The sequence below is a fragment of the Elephantulus edwardii genome, unplaced genomic scaffold (assembly GCF_000299155.1).
Source record: "Elephantulus edwardii isolate Elephantulus edwardi_28Jun2011 unplaced genomic scaffold, EleEdw1.0 scaffold00076, whole genome shotgun sequence".
Lineage (NCBI taxonomy): Eukaryota > Metazoa > Chordata > Mammalia > Macroscelidea > Macroscelididae > Elephantulus > Elephantulus edwardii.
In genome coordinates, this window is record NW_006399826.1 from 12,258,507 (window position 1) to 12,278,550 (window position 20,044).

A 20,044-nucleotide genomic window follows, 5' to 3' on the forward strand; every position below is an offset into this window, starting at 1 on the left:
TCCTTCTTTTTTTAGGAAATTCTGATGCCATAGTTTATAGGAATTGCAGGTAGATTCAACAAGCAGTTCGGAGATAGAAAGATGAACAGTAGCTTCTTGTATTACTTACTGCTGTGGAAACTCAGCAGAGGGTCTACTATGAGTCAATTTGAACTCCATAGTAATAAATTATCTTTTTTATTTTTACTTCTTTATTGTATGCTGTTGTTGTTATGTGCCATCAAGTTGTTTGTGACTCATAGCAACCCTGTGTACAACAGCCCTATACCCTGCTCTACCCTGTGCCCATCTTATTGTCTCTGACACACACCTACCCCCAAGACCCCAGTCTGAACCCATCTGAACCCATCTCCTCAAGGGTCTTTCTCTCTTGCCCTGTCCCTCCACCCTCCCAAACATGACCTTCCTCTCAAAGAACTGGTCACTCCTTGCAACGTGTCCAAAGTACATCAGATGAAGCTTCAGAATCCTTAACTCCAAAGAGCAGCCTGGTTTCACCCTCTCTAGGACAAATCTGTTTGTTCTCCTAGCTGTCAATGATATACTCAATACTGTTCTCCAGCACCACAGCTCAAAGGCATCAATTCTCCTTCTATCATCCCTAGTTATTATACAGCTTTCTGATTCATAGCAAGTAATTGCAAAGACCATAGCCTGAATCAGGCACACCTTAGTCTCCATACTGACATTATTTCTCTTGGCATACCTTAGTTTCCAGACTGACATTGTTGCCCTTCAGTACTTTAGAGAAGTCTCTAACAGTAGACTTCCCAGTGCAATTTATCTTTTAATTTTCTGGCTGCTGGTACCAAAAGTGTTTATTGTGGAGCCTAACAAACTGAAGTTGCTAAAAGCTTTAGCTTGCTAAAATCAGGGAGAAAGCTTGATACTATCTTGATAATCACTCAGTCCTGTGATTATCTTCCATTCTTTGAAGTTACATTCGTGTAGAATGAAATTTGTTATAATTACACCATTTCCCAGATACTTTGCATTTTTCTGGGGTGGTTGCATCTGAGAAACTGATGGCTGATGCAGAACTCAGGCTTTCGATTACAATTTAATTCATTCTCTAAAAGTTTACCATCAACAAACATTTTTCCCATACTGGATTTACACTAAGCATTTTGTACCCAAATCGCCTTGATTAAACTCTCTCATACACACATAAAGTCCATTCAGATGCATGCGACTCTCCATACGGTTTCTAAGGCTACACAAATATTTAAGTTTTTTTTCATCATTCATATACATTGTGTTTATTTGATGTACTTGTATTCTGTACAATCACCCCTATAAATTGTACTTTTTATAGTAATTTACTATCATTCAGTGCCTTTTTCCCCCCCATCTCCTCAAGTCCCCATTGCACTTGGATAGGAACCACCTCTCTCTCTGTGTGGAGCTGCCGTTGGATGCCTTTTGGTGAGCAGTTCTAACTCCTTATCTATCTATTACACCACCAGAGTGTCTTCAACTAAATGCTAAGGTTTGTTGTTGAGGAAAGGTGCAAACACCAGAGAGAGCTCTGGTGATCTAGTGGTAGGAAGTTGCACTGCCAGCCCAAAGGAATGTGGCTGATGCCACCAGCAGCTCTGAGGAAGAAAGATGAGCAGCTTCCTCCCATGTGGTTTACAGCCTCTGAAAGCCCGCTGGGGAGTCAGCTGTGAGTCAGTTCTGATTTGATCGCCTATAACAACAACATCCTAGTGTATTTCATAAAATAAACTACCCACCTCAAGAAACATAATTTTGAGTCTGAAGATCAAGTTCCAATAGGCAATTAAGAAGCAAATGCTAATTATTTTCATATATTCTACTGCACACTGCTTTCTGGGAGATGTGTACTGCTGATAGAATAAAGGGAGGTCTGGTGGCCTAGTGGATAAGAAGTTGCACTTGCCAGCCCCAAAATAGGTGGTTCAAGTACACCAGCTGCTCTGTGAGAGAAAGATGGGATATTTGTATTTAAAAGAACATAAAACAGGTATGAATACTTCACTGGCAGATTTATAATACTTTAGTCCAAACCCAAATTGTATTTATTTAGATATACCACTTTTCTGTTGATAGCAGCTTCTTTTCCTATACCCTTGACTTTCAAGTTGAGACATTATAGAAGATGTTCTAACTTTCATTTACTAAGAATCTGATATCTCACTCTGCATTTTCTTAAAGGGAAAAGAGGAAAAATATTTATTAGTGATTCTGAGATTTTGCCACCATACTATAATCACCATGGTAGGGGTGCATGCATGTGTGTGTGTGTGTATGTTTTATACTTTCTAGGAATTTATAATCACAATAGAAAGATATTAAAATATAAAGAAATAAAAAGTTAAATATAAAATGAAAATTTAAATTATTTTAATGCAACAAAATCAGATGCTAGAAGTCTTTATGCATTTGTTATATGAAATGAAATGAAACAGGATCAGGATTTCAAATGCTATAAAGGGAGAAGACATATTAGAGCAGGCAGGGAAGATTTAAAGCAAGAGAAAGAGCCAGTACTGGGCAGTGGCCCACCCCCCTGCATAGCCCGCTGCACTTGGTGGTTCCAGCATAGACAATGGACGTGGGAGCCGGGGTGGGGATCCCAATGAGTTCAGTGAGGCCCTCCACTCCTGCAGCCCACCCAAGGCAGAGCAGGTGGAAGCTGGGGAAGGACCCCTTCTTTCTCAGAGCCTGGCTGCTCAGGCCCCCCTCATTGGAACTGGAGGCAGGGAATCTTTGGGAAGGAGCGGGCAGGTGCTCTCTAGAAAACAGGCATTGCCCCGCCCATCTCTCCCCCCTGCCCCAGCAGAAAGGAGCTGCCTGAACTCACTCATGGAGGAGGAGGAAGGGGCAGTATTATTTTTTATATATGTGATATATGTGTGTATGGAGATTATATATATATATCTGAGCTGTCAATGAGACGTTTCCTACAAAAAAAAAAAAGAAAGAAAGCACTTGTACAGAATCCACATGGGCAGTTACAACTGGATAAATTTAGAAAATTTAGAAAAAGGAGGAGGGAGTCTCAAGAATTTTGTCTGAAGTGTAAAGAAGTTTGTCTGGAGGATAGATGCAGAACTGGCATGATGACTCAGGATCCTTTTTCTTTCAGGATATTTTTTATCCCAGTATTTAGTCTGCACTGAGTGAGGTAGTGAATCACAAAACAGGGAGGCATAGAAGGAGTCCAACAAGGCATACACCAGGGTCCACTTCAAATAATGCTTAATGACTCTCGGCTTTGAATCCTTAGGTTTGAACTGTGTCACTTGAGCATCATCTGACCCCTTTCTCCTTCATTTGACCCTTTTGGCATTCATTTTCTGTTTCTGTCCCCTTGTTTGAATATTTTCATTCTCTCTGGCTTGTATCCCTCTGCCATTCTACACTATAGCTCTCCTATTATTTAATCGCCCTTGGGAATGTCCTTCTTCATGACTAGCTTGCATTCAGCAAGGCGTATTTTGGATATTGGGAGTTTTGTGGGTTTTAAATGTCAGTTGGTTAACAATAGAAACCCACTGAAGATACTTGAGCAGACTAATAAAGAAGCAAAATGGTATTTCAGGATAAACAGCTTTACTTGGAGAAAATGTAAGAAGAGTAGATAGAGATAGGACACTCTGGATTAAAAGATAATAAGTAGGGACTAATTGGCTACATTCTTTAGAAGTCAAATAAAAAAATATGTTCCTGACATATATTTTCAGTATTTAAAAACATCTACATGTGCATAGCTTATTAGTAATGTTGTTCTGTAACAATTAACCATGACTCTTCCCCTGATAATTTAGTAATATTCTGGTGGTCTAGTAGTAAGGTGTTGTGCTGCCACTTCAAAGCCACAGGGTTTGAATCCATCAGCTGTTCCACAAGAGAAAGAGAGGCATCTCCTCTCATTTGATTTACTGCCTCCAAAACCTGCTGAATGGTCCGCTGTTAGTTAATTCCAACTCAATGGCAAATAACAAACACTATCTCCATGTCTTTCCAATCTATATGTGGAACAGATAACACAGGAGTCTGGGCTCTGAGGAGAAATGTGGCATCAGGATTGGAGGCAGACTCATTAACAATCTGTGTTATGCAGATGACACAACTTTGCTTGCTGAAAGTGAGGAGGACCTGCAGTGCTTGCTGCAGAGGGTCAAGGACTACAGCCTTCAATATAGATTAGAGCTCAGCATCAAGAAAACCAAGATTCTCACCACTGGGCTGATTGGCAGCATCATGATGGATGATGAAGAGATTGAGATTGTTGACAGCTTCAGTTTGCTTGCCTCTACAATCAACATTCTTGGTACCAGCAGCCAGGAAATTAAGAGACTAATTGCATTGGGAAAGGCTACTGCCAGAGACCTCTGCAAAGTACTGAAGAACAATGATATCAGTCTAGAGATTAAAGTGTGCCTGACAAAGGCCATGGTCTTTGCAATTACTTATTATGGATCAAAAATCTCGAGAGGGTGCAGCCAGGCTACTCCTTGGAGGGAAGGATTCTGAAGCTTCAGCTGACATACTTTGATCATGTTAGAAGGTGAGATTGGTCCTTGGAGAGAAAGGTCATGCTTGGGAGGGTGGAGGAACAGTGCAAGAGAGGAGGACCCTCGATGAGATGGATTGATTCAATGACTGGGGAAATGGCAGTAGGTGTGTCAGAGACTGTAAGATTGGCACAGGATAGAGCAGGGTATAGACCTTTTGTATATAGGGTCACAATGAGTTGCCAGCAACTAGACGGCACATAACAACAACAACAGAGAAGAACAAAGAGAATATGTGAATATTAGAAATAGCAGGAAAATTCTTTTCTATACAGATTCAAGTGCACTAGAAACCAAAGTCCATTTGAAACCAAGGGTCCTCTAAAAAAAAAAAAAGTTTGTAGTTCAAGTAGCAGGCAGGCAGCTGCCCTCATATCCTTTTTCTGGCAGGTGGGGTATGGTGTGTGTGTGTGTGTGTGTGTGTGTGTGTGTGTGTGTGAGAGAGAGAGAGAGAGAGAGAGAGAGAGAGAGAGATCGGTCAATTAAGATGAAAAAGGAGATTTTTTTATTAGAGTAAGTAGCAAACCACCATTATTATTGTCACTGAAATTACTACTCAAGAGACTAACGCTGAAACGAATCAATATAAGGATACAGAGAGCAAGAACAGGCAGAGAGCAGGTTTACGATACTTCAATTCAGGTTGTACTTTCCTAGAATCCAGCTGAAAGGTCTTATTGCCTCTAACCTCTCCCATTCCACTGAAGGAAACTTTTAAAAAGGACAGAAGGATAAGGGAAGATAAAAGGAGAGTGTGCGAAAGAGAAGGAGGCAGGAAATCAATCTAGTACTTTGGACCCTTAAATCCATATTTTACTTTTATTTAAATTCCCCAGCAACACACTTAGGTAATTTTAATTAGCGTCGTTTTATGATGAGAAAAATGGAGCTTGAGTTCAAAGCCTGCACAAAGTTAAATGTTTTAAATGGAAAATCATCAAAACAAAGTTATCCATTTATGTTGCAAATATGATTCAGCATTTACCAAGTGTGAGATTTTGTTATAAATGCTCTGTGCTTATGAATCAACACAACAGTATTGTCTATGTCCTCATTTTACAAACAAAGAAAAACAGAACTCAATTTCCTCGTGTGCTCAATTTCTCCAGTCCCTGGAGTTCTATTATACCATCGTCCTGCCAATCAAGGGCAGGTATAAAATGAGGAGTGGTGTGTGACCGAGTAGACAATGGTCAAGAACTTCAGCTCTCTCGGCGGTTAGGTCAGGCCCAGTCATCCCAGGATCTGGGTTTCTGAGGCAATCACCCTTCTTTTCCCCCATGTCTGACTGTCTCTCATTCAGAAATCAGAGAGTCCCCAGGTCTAACCTGAAGGGGCTTGTGAGTTTATAAAACGTTTAGAACAAGGACAGACATTTGTAAGAATCAAAAATGTTAGCCTTTCTGTTTACTGTGTTGGGGGAAATTGGAAAGAAAATAGTTTGGACAAAAGAAACCAATAGTGTTAAATAGAAAATAAAAATATTATGGCATCGTATGTAGAGTATAATTTAATCTTATAACATCTATCTGTGTGTATGTGTGTATAAAATGAAGATATCTGTAAAATATTAAAGGTACACTCTAAAATTCTTAAAAAAAAATCCTATAGGAGAATCCATGTAACAATCACACATATATTCACATACATGTTTTCCTTTTAAAACATGTTAACAAGAATACTGGCTTGATAAACTCTTGTTTTTGTTAAGTGTGGTTGAATTCGACTCATAGTGATCATAAGAACAACATATCTGACTCTTGGCCTGTCCTGTGCCACCCTTAACATGTCTTAAACACTTGAGCCCATTGCTGCAGTCACCGTTTCATTGAGGATCTTCCTCTCTTTTGCCAACCCTCCACATTTCCAGCATGATACCCTTTTCCAAGGCAACATGTGCAAAATAAGTGAGATCACCATCCTGGACTCTAGGGAGCACTCTGGCTGCACTTAAGATGTATCTGTTGTTTTTCTTGAAGTGCATGGGATAGTCAGTGTTCTCCAACCCAACAACTCAAAGGCATGAATTCTTCTCTCATCTTTTTCATTGTCCGGCTCTCAGATGTATGTTGTTGTTGTTGTTATGTGCCATCGAGTCACTTGCGACTCATAGCAACCCTATATACAAGAACTCTAAATGCCATTCTATCCTGTGCCAACCTAGCCATCTCAAACACATTTATTCCCACCACTCCAGTCATAGAATCAATCCATCTCATCGAGGGTCCTCCCCTGCACCGTCCCTCCCCTCTCCCAAACATGATGTCCCTCTCCAAGGACCAGTCCTTCCTTGCACCATGCCCAAAGTATGTCAGACAAAGCTTCAGAAACCTTGACTCCAAGGAGCATTCTGGCTTCACCTTCTCCGGAACAAACCTGGTTGTTCTCCTAGCAGTCTCAGATGTATAGCGAGTGATAAAAGCGAGTGATAAAAATGTCTGTGGTCTAAATCAAGTGCACCTTAGTCTTCAAAATGACAGCATTGCCTTTGGTAATTTGGAGAGGTTCCTGACAATGGACTTGCCCAGTGCAATATCCACCTGACTTCCTGACTGCTAGTATCAAGGATATACATTGTGAATCAAAGTAAGTTTAAATTGTTGATAATTCCAATGTTTTCTCCATATATCATGACATTACCTATCAATCCACTGATGAGGATTTTTGTCTTCTTGATGTTGAGATGCGGTCAATATTGAAGGCTGTAGCCTTTGACCTTCTGCAGCGTTTCAAGTCTTCCTCACATTCAGCAGGCAAGATTGTGTCATCTACATGGTACAGGTTTGTGATGAATCTTCCTCTAATCCTGATGCCACATTTTCTTCACAGAGTCCAGCTTCTCCAGTGATTTCTCTTGAGTGATAAACTGTTGAGGCTTCCTAATTAATTCACCAAGACCCTATCCAGATATCTTTTTCCTTTAAACACGGTGCTGCAAAAGACTGCAAAATGTGTTTCTAAGTACGGTCGTCAATTTAAAAGTGTACGGCAACATGTTGAAAACAATCTTCTTAACCAAAACCTCAAATATTTCCCTCTTCTTGCCACCATCATAAATAATATTCTTACCTAATAATCCTTCCCTAGATGTTTTATTTTAAAAATAAAAATGTTCTATTCTATCTCATTACAATTTAATTAGAGTTTTCCTAGGATGTCAGATCTAAGTTTGATTTTCCTCTCAATATGACTTCCTAGGAAAGCCCACCAGATCAGTTTTGTACCCCTCAGACATACTCCAAAGAGAATCTGGCACATGTTCCTAAAACCCTGAAATGCTTGAATACCCAAGTTCATATGTGTGTGTGCATATTAGGACAGGTCAATATTACCATTCTAGTGCTGGGGCATTAGCTGGTGCAGGGTTATGGCAGGAAGAAAGAGTAGAAACAAACATATGACACAGTTGTCGCTTAGCTGGTGTCTGCTGCCAAACTAGAGGAGCAGATGGCCCTGCTCGGTGACAGTCATTAGAGAGTTGGTATTTAGGAGCAAAGCTGCATGAGTGAGTTGAGATCATCGATAGGTTTTACACATAAAAGTCAAACTCAGTAGTAAGAACATCTTGCATGAGTCTAAGTAATGCAAAAATAGTCATGCGTCATTGTTTACCGCCACCACCCCACCACACTGTAAAGACACACACACACACACACACACACACACACACACACAGAGAAACAATAACTCACCATCGAATGACCTCATTTCTAATCAGGACGGGTAGAGAATATTCTGCTTTGCTAGAAACAGAATGGCCTAGCTGAAAATCCAGGAACCAGGAAATCAAGAGGCCTGGCTTACTGTCACACTGCTATAGCTGACCAGAGGAGCATGTTGTGAGAGGGGACTCTGACATCCTGGACCATGGTATAAATTGTTTTCAAAGTGCCGTGTACACATCACTCTCCTTGCACCTTCCATACATTAATGGATAATATTTACTTATATGTTTTACCATCCAACTGGAAGGAAGCTATATCTAATTCTTAGTGATTTTTTTAGGATCTACCAGAGGCAGGTCCAAGGACACTACACACTATATGCACATTACACACTATACACCACTCACCCACCCACCCACACACGCACACATTTTTTGCAAAGTAAATGAATAGGAAAATTATATTTTTGTTTGTAGCTCTGAGATCTATCAGTTGTAATTTGTATACTTATAAATAATCTCTCTCATTGCTGTTGAATCAGCATCCCCTCATGGCTAATTAACCATTGAGTTTCTAAGGGAGGTCACTGCCTAGCTTTTTCCTGCAGTGTTGTTGGTGAACTTGAACCACCAGGAAGGTGCTGTCTTTGAGTTAGCAGCACTGTTCTCTGTAGACTACACCAGCAGAATTCCCTTTAGGGACAAATGCTGTTGTTGTTATGTGCTCTCGAGTGGGAAATAGTTCCCATAGGTAGTAAATCACATGTGAAGAGATCATCCATCTTTCACCCATGGAGTTGCTGGTGGTTTTGAACTGCCTAGCTTTGGGTTGGCATTGCAACTCTTTACCAGCAGGCAATTAGAGTTCCTGTTAGAGACCGTGTTGTTGTTAGGCGACGCCGAGTCAAGTATGACTCACAGCGACTCTATGAACAGCGGAGTTGAATTCCTTCCTATCTTGTGCCATCTTCACACTTCCTGACACACTAGCACTCACTGCGGCAGTCATGTGTCAATCCACTTGGTGGAGGGAGACAATAGTCTCTCTCAAATTGTTACCTAAGAACTTTCAGAATTTTGCCGGATGTGTTCAGAACTCTGTTTATTTTGTAACAATTATCACAGTTTTCATTCTTATAATTACTGAGTTACTTGATTTTTCAGGTTGACCACAAGGCCCTCAGAGGACCCTGAATGAAATAGAATGAATATGTTTAGAGATTTCATATTAAAATATTCAAGTAATTATTCCTCTTACTCTCCTGCTCTACCTAATAAGGATAGCTGAAAAATTCGTTGCTGTTGAGCAAAAAATGACACATAGCGATGAGCTTTTGAGAGTCTGTAAATTGCATGAAAATAGATCGCTTATCCTTCTCCAGCAGAATTACCAGTAGATTCAAACAGCACTGCTGGAGGAATGTCCCCTTTGAATGTCCCCTTTGTGTTAACAGCACAATGCCCAACGGGATAGACACTATAAGAACGGGATAGACACTATAAGAGCATTCTCTCTTCTTTGTAAAGAAAGTACATTAAAAATATTTTGGTATAGGTAATTTTGATTTTTGTTTAAATTTAAAAAGTTATCATTTGGTTTCATTGTGTCATCCCTTAAATAATAAGTTAAAATCCTTTCAGGGTGAGCTAATGAAAATACGTAAACAATGAATGAATGAATATGTGGGTGTTGTATCTTGAGTTCACCACTTAGTGTCTCTGGGTCTCCAAGTATATCGCTTACTTTCGTGTGAATCTCAGTTGGAGATCAGAATGTCTGTGTACTTCACATAGCTGTAGTAAGTTGTAGTAAGGGACCAAGAGAATGGGATGCACCATCGGTCACTGGGATGAGAGTCAATAAAATAAGCAGCCCAAAAATGTGTAAATTATCCTCAGAGATCAATATGTGCGCATTTATCTTCAATTCTTTTCTCTGGTAAAGACATGCAACTGTACTTTTATCAGTTTAAAATCTACAGAGTATTTGTAACTTTGGAAATATTTACAGTCAACATTACTTGTCTGGCATTTGCTCTCATTATTACTTAAGTGGATAAATACTTTTTTACTGATCCCTTTTCTGACCTCTAATCCAATTTTTGTAGTGAGTGATGATCTTAAGTATAATTAGGATGGTAATCATTAAGGATAAAAGTAGAGGGCTTTGGATCTTGAAATCTATTTTCATTTTCTCCATTTTTTTTTCCTCTTTTGCCTTTCTAATTTGGCGGTTGAGATAACACACAGCTGTGATGTAACAATTGCTTGACTTTGTCAGGCCTAGAGTTCCACTAATAAGGTAAAGCATAGACCTTTGGGGAAGTGAATGATTAAGCTGGTTGTTTCCCTTGATTTAATTTATCCAGTAAAGCCTCGATTTTCTACCTGCTTATACCAATTCATTGAGGTTGAAGGAATTGGCTATTGTTTTGCTCCTTGTTTACCTCAGAAAATATATTGCTTTCATTTTATAAAATGCTGTTACCTAGAACTCTGAATCTGTAAAAGAGACACATTGCAAAATAGCACAGAGGAGAGTGTGATTGCTTATTTGCTTTTCCCCTTTATGTGAAATTCACAATGGATGAATTATAATACGCTTTTAGTTCCTCAGTGCATTTCCTGCAGAACATGTTTTCAGCTCGTTTTCTGTTGTTTAACTTTGTAGAATTTCATAAGATAAGTGGTAAGTAAATCCCAGGAGAGATTTCCAACCTGCAACCTTTTATCCCCTTAATTATGAAGATTCCTTCTTAAAAATTCTAAAACACTAAGTTCTTTCCTGTCTTCCTATGCTCTCTCCTTTTTCAATTCTCTATACAATTCTACCTTTATAGGTTTGTTATGGTGGTGGTGTTTCCTTAACCTCAAGAAATGTTATTGTTGTTGTCGTTAGGTGTCAGAGTGTCAAGTATGACTCATAGCTATCCAAGCACAACAGATCTGACTCTCATCCTATCCTGTGCCAGCCTCATCACCTCTAATACACTTGAGACCACTGCTGCAGTCACCATGTCAACCCACCTCATTGGGGGTCTTCCTCTTTTATGTTGACCCTTCACCTTTGCAAGCATGATATACTTTTTCAAAGAATAATCTCTCCTAGAAATATGTCCAAAATATTAGAGATGAAATATCACCATCCTTGCCTCCAAGGGCCACTCTGATTTTACCTTTTCCAAGGCATATCTGTTTGTTCTTTTTGCTTACCTAACCTTTAACTGACTCTTAGTGACAGTGACACTATGGAAAAGATCATCTAGTCCTGGTAATCTTAATGTCTTCAAGTCTAGAGGTTTCCTCTTCTTGTATTATTTTAAACAATATGCTATTGTGTTCCATAGTGTTTTCAATAGCTTATTTACAGAAGTAGATTGTCACGCCATTTTCCATAGTGCCTTTTCATAGTGCTACTAAACTTGAGCATTAAGAATGGCCCTGATGGTATTTAACAGACTAGTACCAGAAGTTCAAGTATCCTAGCCACCAGGAAGCCACCACAGTACAATAAATTGATAGAGAAATTGTGGTACACTTTGGTACATAATTCAAACACCCATTTACTGTGATGTCTTCTCAATGTTGGCATGCTATTTTAGCCACTTTTCCATAACTTTTAATTCATGGGCTTAATATGTTTATATATTGTGGTTAGGTGCTGTTGAGATTTGCTCTGTAAACTGTACAAAGTTATTTTTAAAAAAAATGACGCAAATAAGCTGAAAACATTCTATAGCAAAATGTCATAGAATCAACTTTGACTCATAGCAACCTTTTGCAAAATAGAAACCTTGCTCCATCCTGTGCCATCTTTACAATTTCCTCAGTGCTCAAGCCCGTTGTGGCAATCACCAGCCCAGCCCATCTCCTTAAAAATCTTCCCCTTTTTCTCTGATGTATCTTTCCAAACATTATCCCCCCTTGACAACCTACCAGGAGTCTATGAGATGATAATGTCAACTTCTCATAATCTCATCATCTCTACTTCTAAGGATCACTTTGGCTAAAACTCACCTAATATATGCGTGTTTTGTTCCTCTGGTGGTCCATATTTTGTTTATATATTTCTCCCTTGAGATGAACTCCTCAAGGGCAAGAATCATGAGATGAACATTTAGGTAAGATTTCACCAAAGAAATTCCTACATGTGTCCTTGGAACCCAGGAAAAACATGTAGCTTTCCTTTGATAATTAGATACTTTCTCTGTGGACATTGACAGCAATACACTTTGGATTAGAAAGATGAAATCGCTTCCTATCTCTTCCTTCCTTCCTGTGTAATCTTGGGGAAATATGCTAACATTTTTGAGCCTCTGTTGCCTCACTTGAAGCAGAACTAGACACTCTACTTACCTTAAGCATCATATTGTTGTTGTTGTTGACTGCCTTCAAGTTGAGCCCGACTCATAGAGAGACCCCGTAAACAAAAGGTCTGAAGCACCTCTTCAACTACCGACATTTATCAAAGTTCATTGAGTTTCCAGAGGCATGTTGCATTTGGGAAATAAAATCTTTCTATCCTTGGGTACATTGTTCTGAATAGTTTGAATTTTCACTGAGTGAATCTGATGTGAATCTGGAGGCAATCAGACACTCTTCTCATTGCCAGTGAGTGAGTTGGGATCAACTCACAGCTGACTCTCTTATAGGTTCATTTCCAAGGTTGTGGTCCCACAGAAGGAGACAATCCATCTTTCTCACACAAAGTTATTGGTAGATTGAAACCTCTAGAGAGGCTGTCTTTGGCTTAGCCATGCAGTTCCCTATGGACTAGGCCATAAGAACCTCCCAAACAGACAAACAGATATGCCTTAAAGAAAGTACGGCCAGAGTGCTCCTTGGAGGCAAGTGTGGTTGTTGCTGTCTATTCGCCAGCAACTTAACAATGATATCCTGATGGGGGTAAGCACGATGGAGATACAGCACTCCAAAAAGGATCAAAGAGTCAACCCAGCTCAATTTTAGTGGGACTCCAGTGCGCTTATATAGGAGCATGTAAACAGGAAGACAGGCTAGGGTGGGCTTACAGACGTGGGACATGCGGATTGGATAGGAGAACTTCAGCCTTGTGCGGACCACTCCCAGCTCAACAGACGTGGGAGCCGTCTTCCCAGGTGGCAAGCTTTCTCGAGCTGGTACAGCCAAACACAGGGGAGCTTTCTCTACTCCGTATTGAAGGTCATTGGGAAGCTTACACTTAACCGGAGCTTAGGGGATCTGTCCTGGCCGGAGGTCCTCCCTTCTTCCCCAGCATTTCCCAACAGATGGTGACGTTCATCTCACATACTTGGGGCAAGTTGTTTGGAGAGACTCTTCTTCGAAAAGAGACCTCAATCACACTTGGAAAGGTAGAGGGTCTGCAAGAGAAGGCTCTCAACGAGATGGATTCGCACAGTGGCCCCAGCAACAGGCTTGAGTATGTCAGAGATGATCAGGGTGGTTTAAGAAGGGACAGAGTTCAGATGTGTTGTTCATAAGGTCTCTAACAATTGTATTTGACTTGCTGGCACGTATCAAGAACACCATTGAAGAGCTGCCTTTTATATGACACAGTCCAAGCACAGGGAAAAGTAAGTATTTGAAACAGTGTGAGGAGTCCATAACACTTCTCAACCTTAGCTATGAATGTTGTTTTGGTTTGGCTTCTTTGTTTTGCTGTTGTTGTTGTTGCTTTATTTGGTTTTAGAAGACAGAAATAAGATGATAAGGAATGGAGCATGAATACATATATCGCTAAGGATTTGGCTAAGATAGATTGACTTTGTTAATCGATGTTCTTTCTTTACTTTTTATATTTAAAAACTAATGAGTAATGTAAATACACCGTAAGGAGGGTCATGTGTAAATACAAACTTCAACTCGCAGGTTCTCAGAATCATCTTTCAAAACAGCATCACTTAAAGGTAAGGATTCTTTCTTGTATCTCACTGCTTCCTCAGTTTGTTGTATCCTTCTTGGATAATGACAGATGCATTAATGCATTTACTAACTATAAGTGTTATGGTGTTATGTAATTAAATTCGTTTAAAACTCTAAAAGAAATGAATATATAAATAGTAGGAGTGCTAATCAAGTTGGTTAACAGCCCTCCGGAAAGGTAGAGGAGAATAACTTACTTAAAGTCCTGGTTTCCTCTTAATGCTAAGTAGTGGAACTCCTTCATGACCTCACGGTTTTATACATATTGAAGCAGAATTAGGTAAAACTTCACGAACTCTATAATTAATTAACTCTGTGATCAAGAACAAGTTATTTCTTGGGTACTTAGTTTTTCTCTCTATAAAATAGAATGTCTAATCATGTTGTGATAATAGAATACATGAATAATAATAGTATTTTCTGTAGAATTTATTGAATAAAAGTGCTATGTGTGCTGTCTCATTATATGAAAACACATACTCAAACTGTGGGTGCTTCACAATAGTTCATTGCGTCATTCTTACCTTCCACAGTGCCTAGCACAGGGTCCACGTGCTCCAATGACTTGTTGCTTAATTAAATGTTTTTAAAGTTCTCACACATAGTACATTTATCTACTCACATATTTTAAATCTCATGGGAATGATTTCAGTGAAGCTATATTTCCAAAGATTCTACTCATATAGCTTCTATGGACTTAAATATGGATATTATTATTTTATGTTGCTGTTGTTATGTGCAGTCAAGTCACCTGCAACTCAGAGTGACCCTATGTACAACAGTCCTAAACCTTGCTCTATCCCTTGCCAATCTTATTATCTCTGACACACCTAGTCCTGTTACCCCAGTCACTGAATCAATCGGTCTCATCTAGGGTCTTCCCCTCCTGCGTTGTCCCTACACCATCCAAAGCATGATGTCCTTCTCCAAGGACTGGATCCTCCTTGTAACATGTCCAAAATAAGCCAGATGAAACTTCAGAATCCTTGACCCCAAGGAGCAGCCTGGTTTAATCCTCTCCTGGATGAACCTGTTTGTTCTCTCAGCAGTCCATGGTATATTCAATACTCTTCTCCATCAGCACAGCTCAAAGGCATCATTCCCTCTATCATTTATAGTCATTGCCCAGCTTTTGATGCATAGCAAGTGATTGCAAAGACCATAGCCTGTATCAGGCCACCTTAAGTATATTTAATATTATTATTTCTGTTGTTATATTGACTCATAGCTAACCCTTCAGTGGGTTTTCAGAAGTAGAAAATTACCTAGAAAGAGCATGCCCATCTTTGTCCTGTGGAGCAGCTAGTAGATGCAAACAGCGTGTCTTTAGAATTGCAGCACAGCTTCTTAGCACTAGGCCAAGGGACCAGAGCTCCCTTAGATATTGGAAAAAAAAAGGAACTCTTCAGGATTCTGTTCATGTGAAAATTAGAATCATAAACAACTAAGGTGGTGACTGTCAGATTCGCTCAGATCTGGCTATCAGGACTGGAAATGGATAATGAGCAAATTCATCTTTGTTAGTGTTTGCAGAATGGACCTCTTCTTGAAATCCCATCACACAATTCACAACAATCGTCAAAGACAACCCTTTCTCATCAACACCGAAACTATGAGACGACTAGCTAAACCGTCCACTACAGATTTAGAGTTCAGATATCCAATAAAACAAGAGGTGATGTCATTATTTTTTAAAGTTTTAAATGAATTTCAAAAGAAACATTTTCATTTTCAGGAGAAAGTTATTATTGAGAAGTAGTGCTTGACCACTACGTTCTGGTTGTACTAGATGAATCATAGAGAAAGATATTGAAGCTGAAGTGCAAGACTTGATTCCATCCATCACTTATCACTTCCACCAGTCACAAACAACAGTCAGTTAATCATGACTAACACTGGAAATGGTTTTGCTCAAATATTAAACTATTAACTCTTCTGGACAAAGCAAAACTGTAAGTAACACAGGCTAATCTCATTGCCATTGAAGTTTTGTTCAATATTAATGGACTGGTTACAATAAGGCATCAAAACAAATAATGTTTGGGTTGAGGTTGAGGGTCAAAATAGGGTGAATGGAAATCTTGTGGCCTACTGGCAAGAAACTGTGCTGCAATCCCAAAGACAGCGGTTTGAGGCCACCAGCCACTCCAAAGGAAAACAATGTCAGCCTCCGCCTGTGAGATTAGTTGCCTCTGATAACCCATCGGAGGGTCAGCTGTGGGTCAGTTCTGACTTTGCAGTACCCACCAATAATACAACATCATCATCTCCAGACTAAATTTATTGTTGAAGGATGATCTTGTCCTATTTCTCTACTATTTGTGTTCCATTTCTAGGTAGTAAAATAAGGTAGTTATTACCACACTGTCTTCACATCCAACACCTTCTGGTGAATTAAAAAAAAAAAAAAAAAAGGATGTCAAACCAGCAGATAAGCATAATGCAAAGGTAATGCCTTGGCGAACGTCACATGCAGTGGATGTTGAGTGTATATATTGACCATCTTTTTCTCTCTTGTCTCATTATTTTAGTCTCCCTTATTTCTTCATTTTAAATCTTGTTAGCTATACTCATTGAAAATACAATTATACAATTCTTTTATAGACATTTTCTCTTCTTTTTATCTTCTCTCTTTCTCTGAGTACATTTTGAATCCATCTTGAAAACTTTCTCTGAGGTAAGCTAGCTATTTCTAGTAGTCATAACCATACCCTATACACACACACATCTATGCATATGCACACGTATGTATATATGTACATAGAGAGAGAATACATAAATTCTTTTCCCACAATTCCTCACTTGTACATACTTTTTATTTTACATTTCCTTCTTAGGATCAGTAATTAATTTTTCTCATACTGGTAAGCATTTAGTCAATAAGAATAATTATATATTTTAATTTCTCCTTTTTGGTAATTTAGTAATTCCTTTTTTGGGACAATGATAGTGTTCATTTGATATCTCTTCCAGTTTTCTGGCCTTTTGCCTTCTGGTCTGTCTCTTAAATCCACACCCCCTTTCTCCACTCCTTTTCTGCTCAACAACTCTTTTCACGTGTGTCTCTGTCAACAAATTCATCAGCTTCTTGATTGTTAATTCTAAGAATATTTAGCTTAGTTTTCAGTCTTTATGCCAAGCACTAAAACAATTGAAGTGCTTCTATCATTTTGTACATGCTAGCTCTGACATTGCTCCTGTCTTAGGTAGTACCAAAGATATATCACCAGTGTAAGGAAGATGGTTTAAAATGCATACTTTTCTAAAAATTTATAATCAGTTGTTTATTTTCCACTGACAAGACCCCAACCATCTGTTAATCAGTCTCACCTGCAACTGTACATTCATTTAAGTTACTGTCTTTGATATTTTAAGTTAAAAAAAAAAACCCAAAACATTCAACCACTGACAAATTCTTCTTTGTTTGTTTAAGGAATCAAAACAAATTTGTCAGTCTGCACCTTCAGTATCATTTTGTCTTACATAGACTTCTCCTACTCTTCTATCTTTCCCATTCAAGTCAGTGATCCACAAAGTTTGTTTTTAATCTCCTGCACACATGGTTCAATGTATATAACTCCTTCAAATGTCACTTTCAAAAACCAGCTTTACTTTTGACAATCAAACCCTTCACATGTTCACTGCGATGCAGACAAGGAAAAGAGAGCAGAAACTTTTGAGTCAATGAAACAAATAAAAAAAATCAGCTTTGCTAATTCAGGGTAAATACCTGTGTTGTGTATTTGCTTATTTATCACACTTCTCTATGTGCAAATTTGACTAATAAGTCTTCTTTATAGTATAGCCATTTTACATTTGCTTTCAGCAATGTAATAATAATAATAATAATAATATTGTTTTAAATTCACCTAATCTAAGAGCAAACATTGTTAAGACTTACATCAGAAAGAAAATGATCTTAAAGTTCTAGGTCATGGCTGGCTAGGCTCTATTAGCCTGACTCATCAGCATCCCTTTATCAGTCCCTGCACTTTTAAAAGACATCCGGCCAGATGCTGTGTTAAATTGCTCTAGCTAGTCCTTCACAGCATCAGCATTGCCCTTTTTTTTTCTTTTCTCCTCCCTTTCTCTCTCTGTACATATAGAAAGTTCCCTCATTGCCCGTCCCTCTTCCCCCAGTATTTGATATTAAAACTTACCGCTTTTACCAACTCCCCCTGCTCCCAGCATCACCACCTTGTACTCTCTGGACCCGCCTGATGCACTGCCCGCGGAGATGCTGGCTTCACTTTCTCCCTCCATCTTACCCGAGGGACTGAGAGAAGGCAAAAGTCATTCGTGTCAGGTGCCTCCTCTGATATTAAACAACTCTAAAACTGTGGCAAAAGAAAGGTTTGGCACGCGGGAAGAAGCATCAGCTCCCAGGCTGGCTGCTGGTCCTCTGCTTGAGCGGGTCTCATAGCAACCGCTTCAGTTGCTTCCAATGAAAATCTGACTTTTACACAAACCCCCTCCTTCGGATCCTTCGCTCTTGCACGTCTCCCATGCTCTTCCTCTCTCAGTTTCTCTTTCTTGTCCCTCCTCTATGTCATCCCCATTTCCCTTCCTCCCCTTTCGTCTCCTCTCTCGCTTCCTGCCACCTTCCCCCTCCCCCAGCCTCAGTTGTTAGAGGCAGTTTGCTGGCTGCCTTCCAGCCTGGGCTGCTAGAATGAAGTGAATGTAAGATTTAATGAAAGATAAAAAGTTACAGGATGACGCCTATAATGTCAGCTTTAAAGTCACTATTTTTTTTTTAAATTACCATTTGTCAATTATTTCAGAAATGGTTTTGGATGCTGTCTTGTCCGTTTTTATCATCCCTTTGTCACAGTTCTCAGTCTGGGTAAGGGATGATGTCAAATTAGGAGAGAAAAAGAGGAAAACTGAAACCAAAGGTTCTTATGAATAGATTTTTAATGTTGTCGTGATGACATCTGGATAGCAGGCATGGCTTCAGCTCATTCAACAGTTGCAAATCTAAGACCTTAGGTATATATTTTAATTGGGCTCTTGTGCTGCTCAAAACAATTCTCCTATACCTTGGATTATTAGAGGCAAACTAAGACACAAGAAACCTGTCAAGCATCAATAAAATAATGAATATTTTGCTTATAATTTTGGCAGCATAAAAGCTTATCACAGATTTTTTTCCCAAAAAAATATTAAACCTTTACTCTCTATTTAAATTCTTTTACGCCTTTAGGGTCTTTGGATTAATCTGAAGAGCTTCTAAGCGACACATGTCTAAAGAAGCCTTCAGTATTCCCCAATCATCACAGTATGATCCTGACCTTCAAATTGATCTGGGTGTTGTTGACTGGTTTATAAGTACACAGTTTGGATTATGATCAGATACTGTGAAATATTTGGTGTAAGTAAGCTTGTCTCTCTAAATTTCAAGTTCTTCTAAGAAAGAAATTTTTTAATCAAGTGGCTATGACTCTACACTGTATGACCAAGTTCTGGGCATATGATACAATGTTAATATAAAGTTATTGGACATTTCAGAGAGACCAAAGTATAATAGTTAAGAGAACAGATTTTTGTTTTGTATCTTCAAGTCAGAAGCAATACATAGCTGACCCTGAGATGGATTTACAGAGGCAGTTAATGGCACAGGAAGAAATGGTCCATCCTTATCCCGTGGAGTGCCTGGTGACCTTGAACTGCCTGCATTCTGAATCTCAGTGCAGCTTCTTGCCACTAGACCAAATACAGATGTTAATGTTGTTGTAAGTGCCTTTAAGGCATTGCTGTACAGAGGTAACTCGTGGTTGCTGTGATGCTGAAGACTGTGACAGTGATGTGCCAGTTGTGGTAATGGGCACCCATGGTGGACAGTGTTGGCTGGAGCTTCCTGACTAAAACAAGCCTGGAAGCAGGAGCGGCATCCACTTCTGAAATGGCTTGCCTC

General features: G+C 39.3%; 1 protein-coding gene across 1 annotated transcript in view; it reads right to left on the reverse strand.

The window, feature by feature from the left end:
* Positions 1-18,558, reverse strand: part of RIT2 (Ras-like without CAAX 2) — a 446,724-nt gene extending 428,166 nt beyond the window's left edge. The window contains exon 1 of the mRNA XM_006889211.1: positions 18,291-18,558. Coding sequence (XP_006889273.1) covers positions 18,291-18,393 — 103 coding nt within the window. The 5' untranslated portion in view covers positions 18,394-18,558. The remainder of the gene's footprint in view (positions 1-18,290) is intronic.
* Between the last annotated feature and the right edge of the window lie 1,486 nt (positions 18,559-20,044).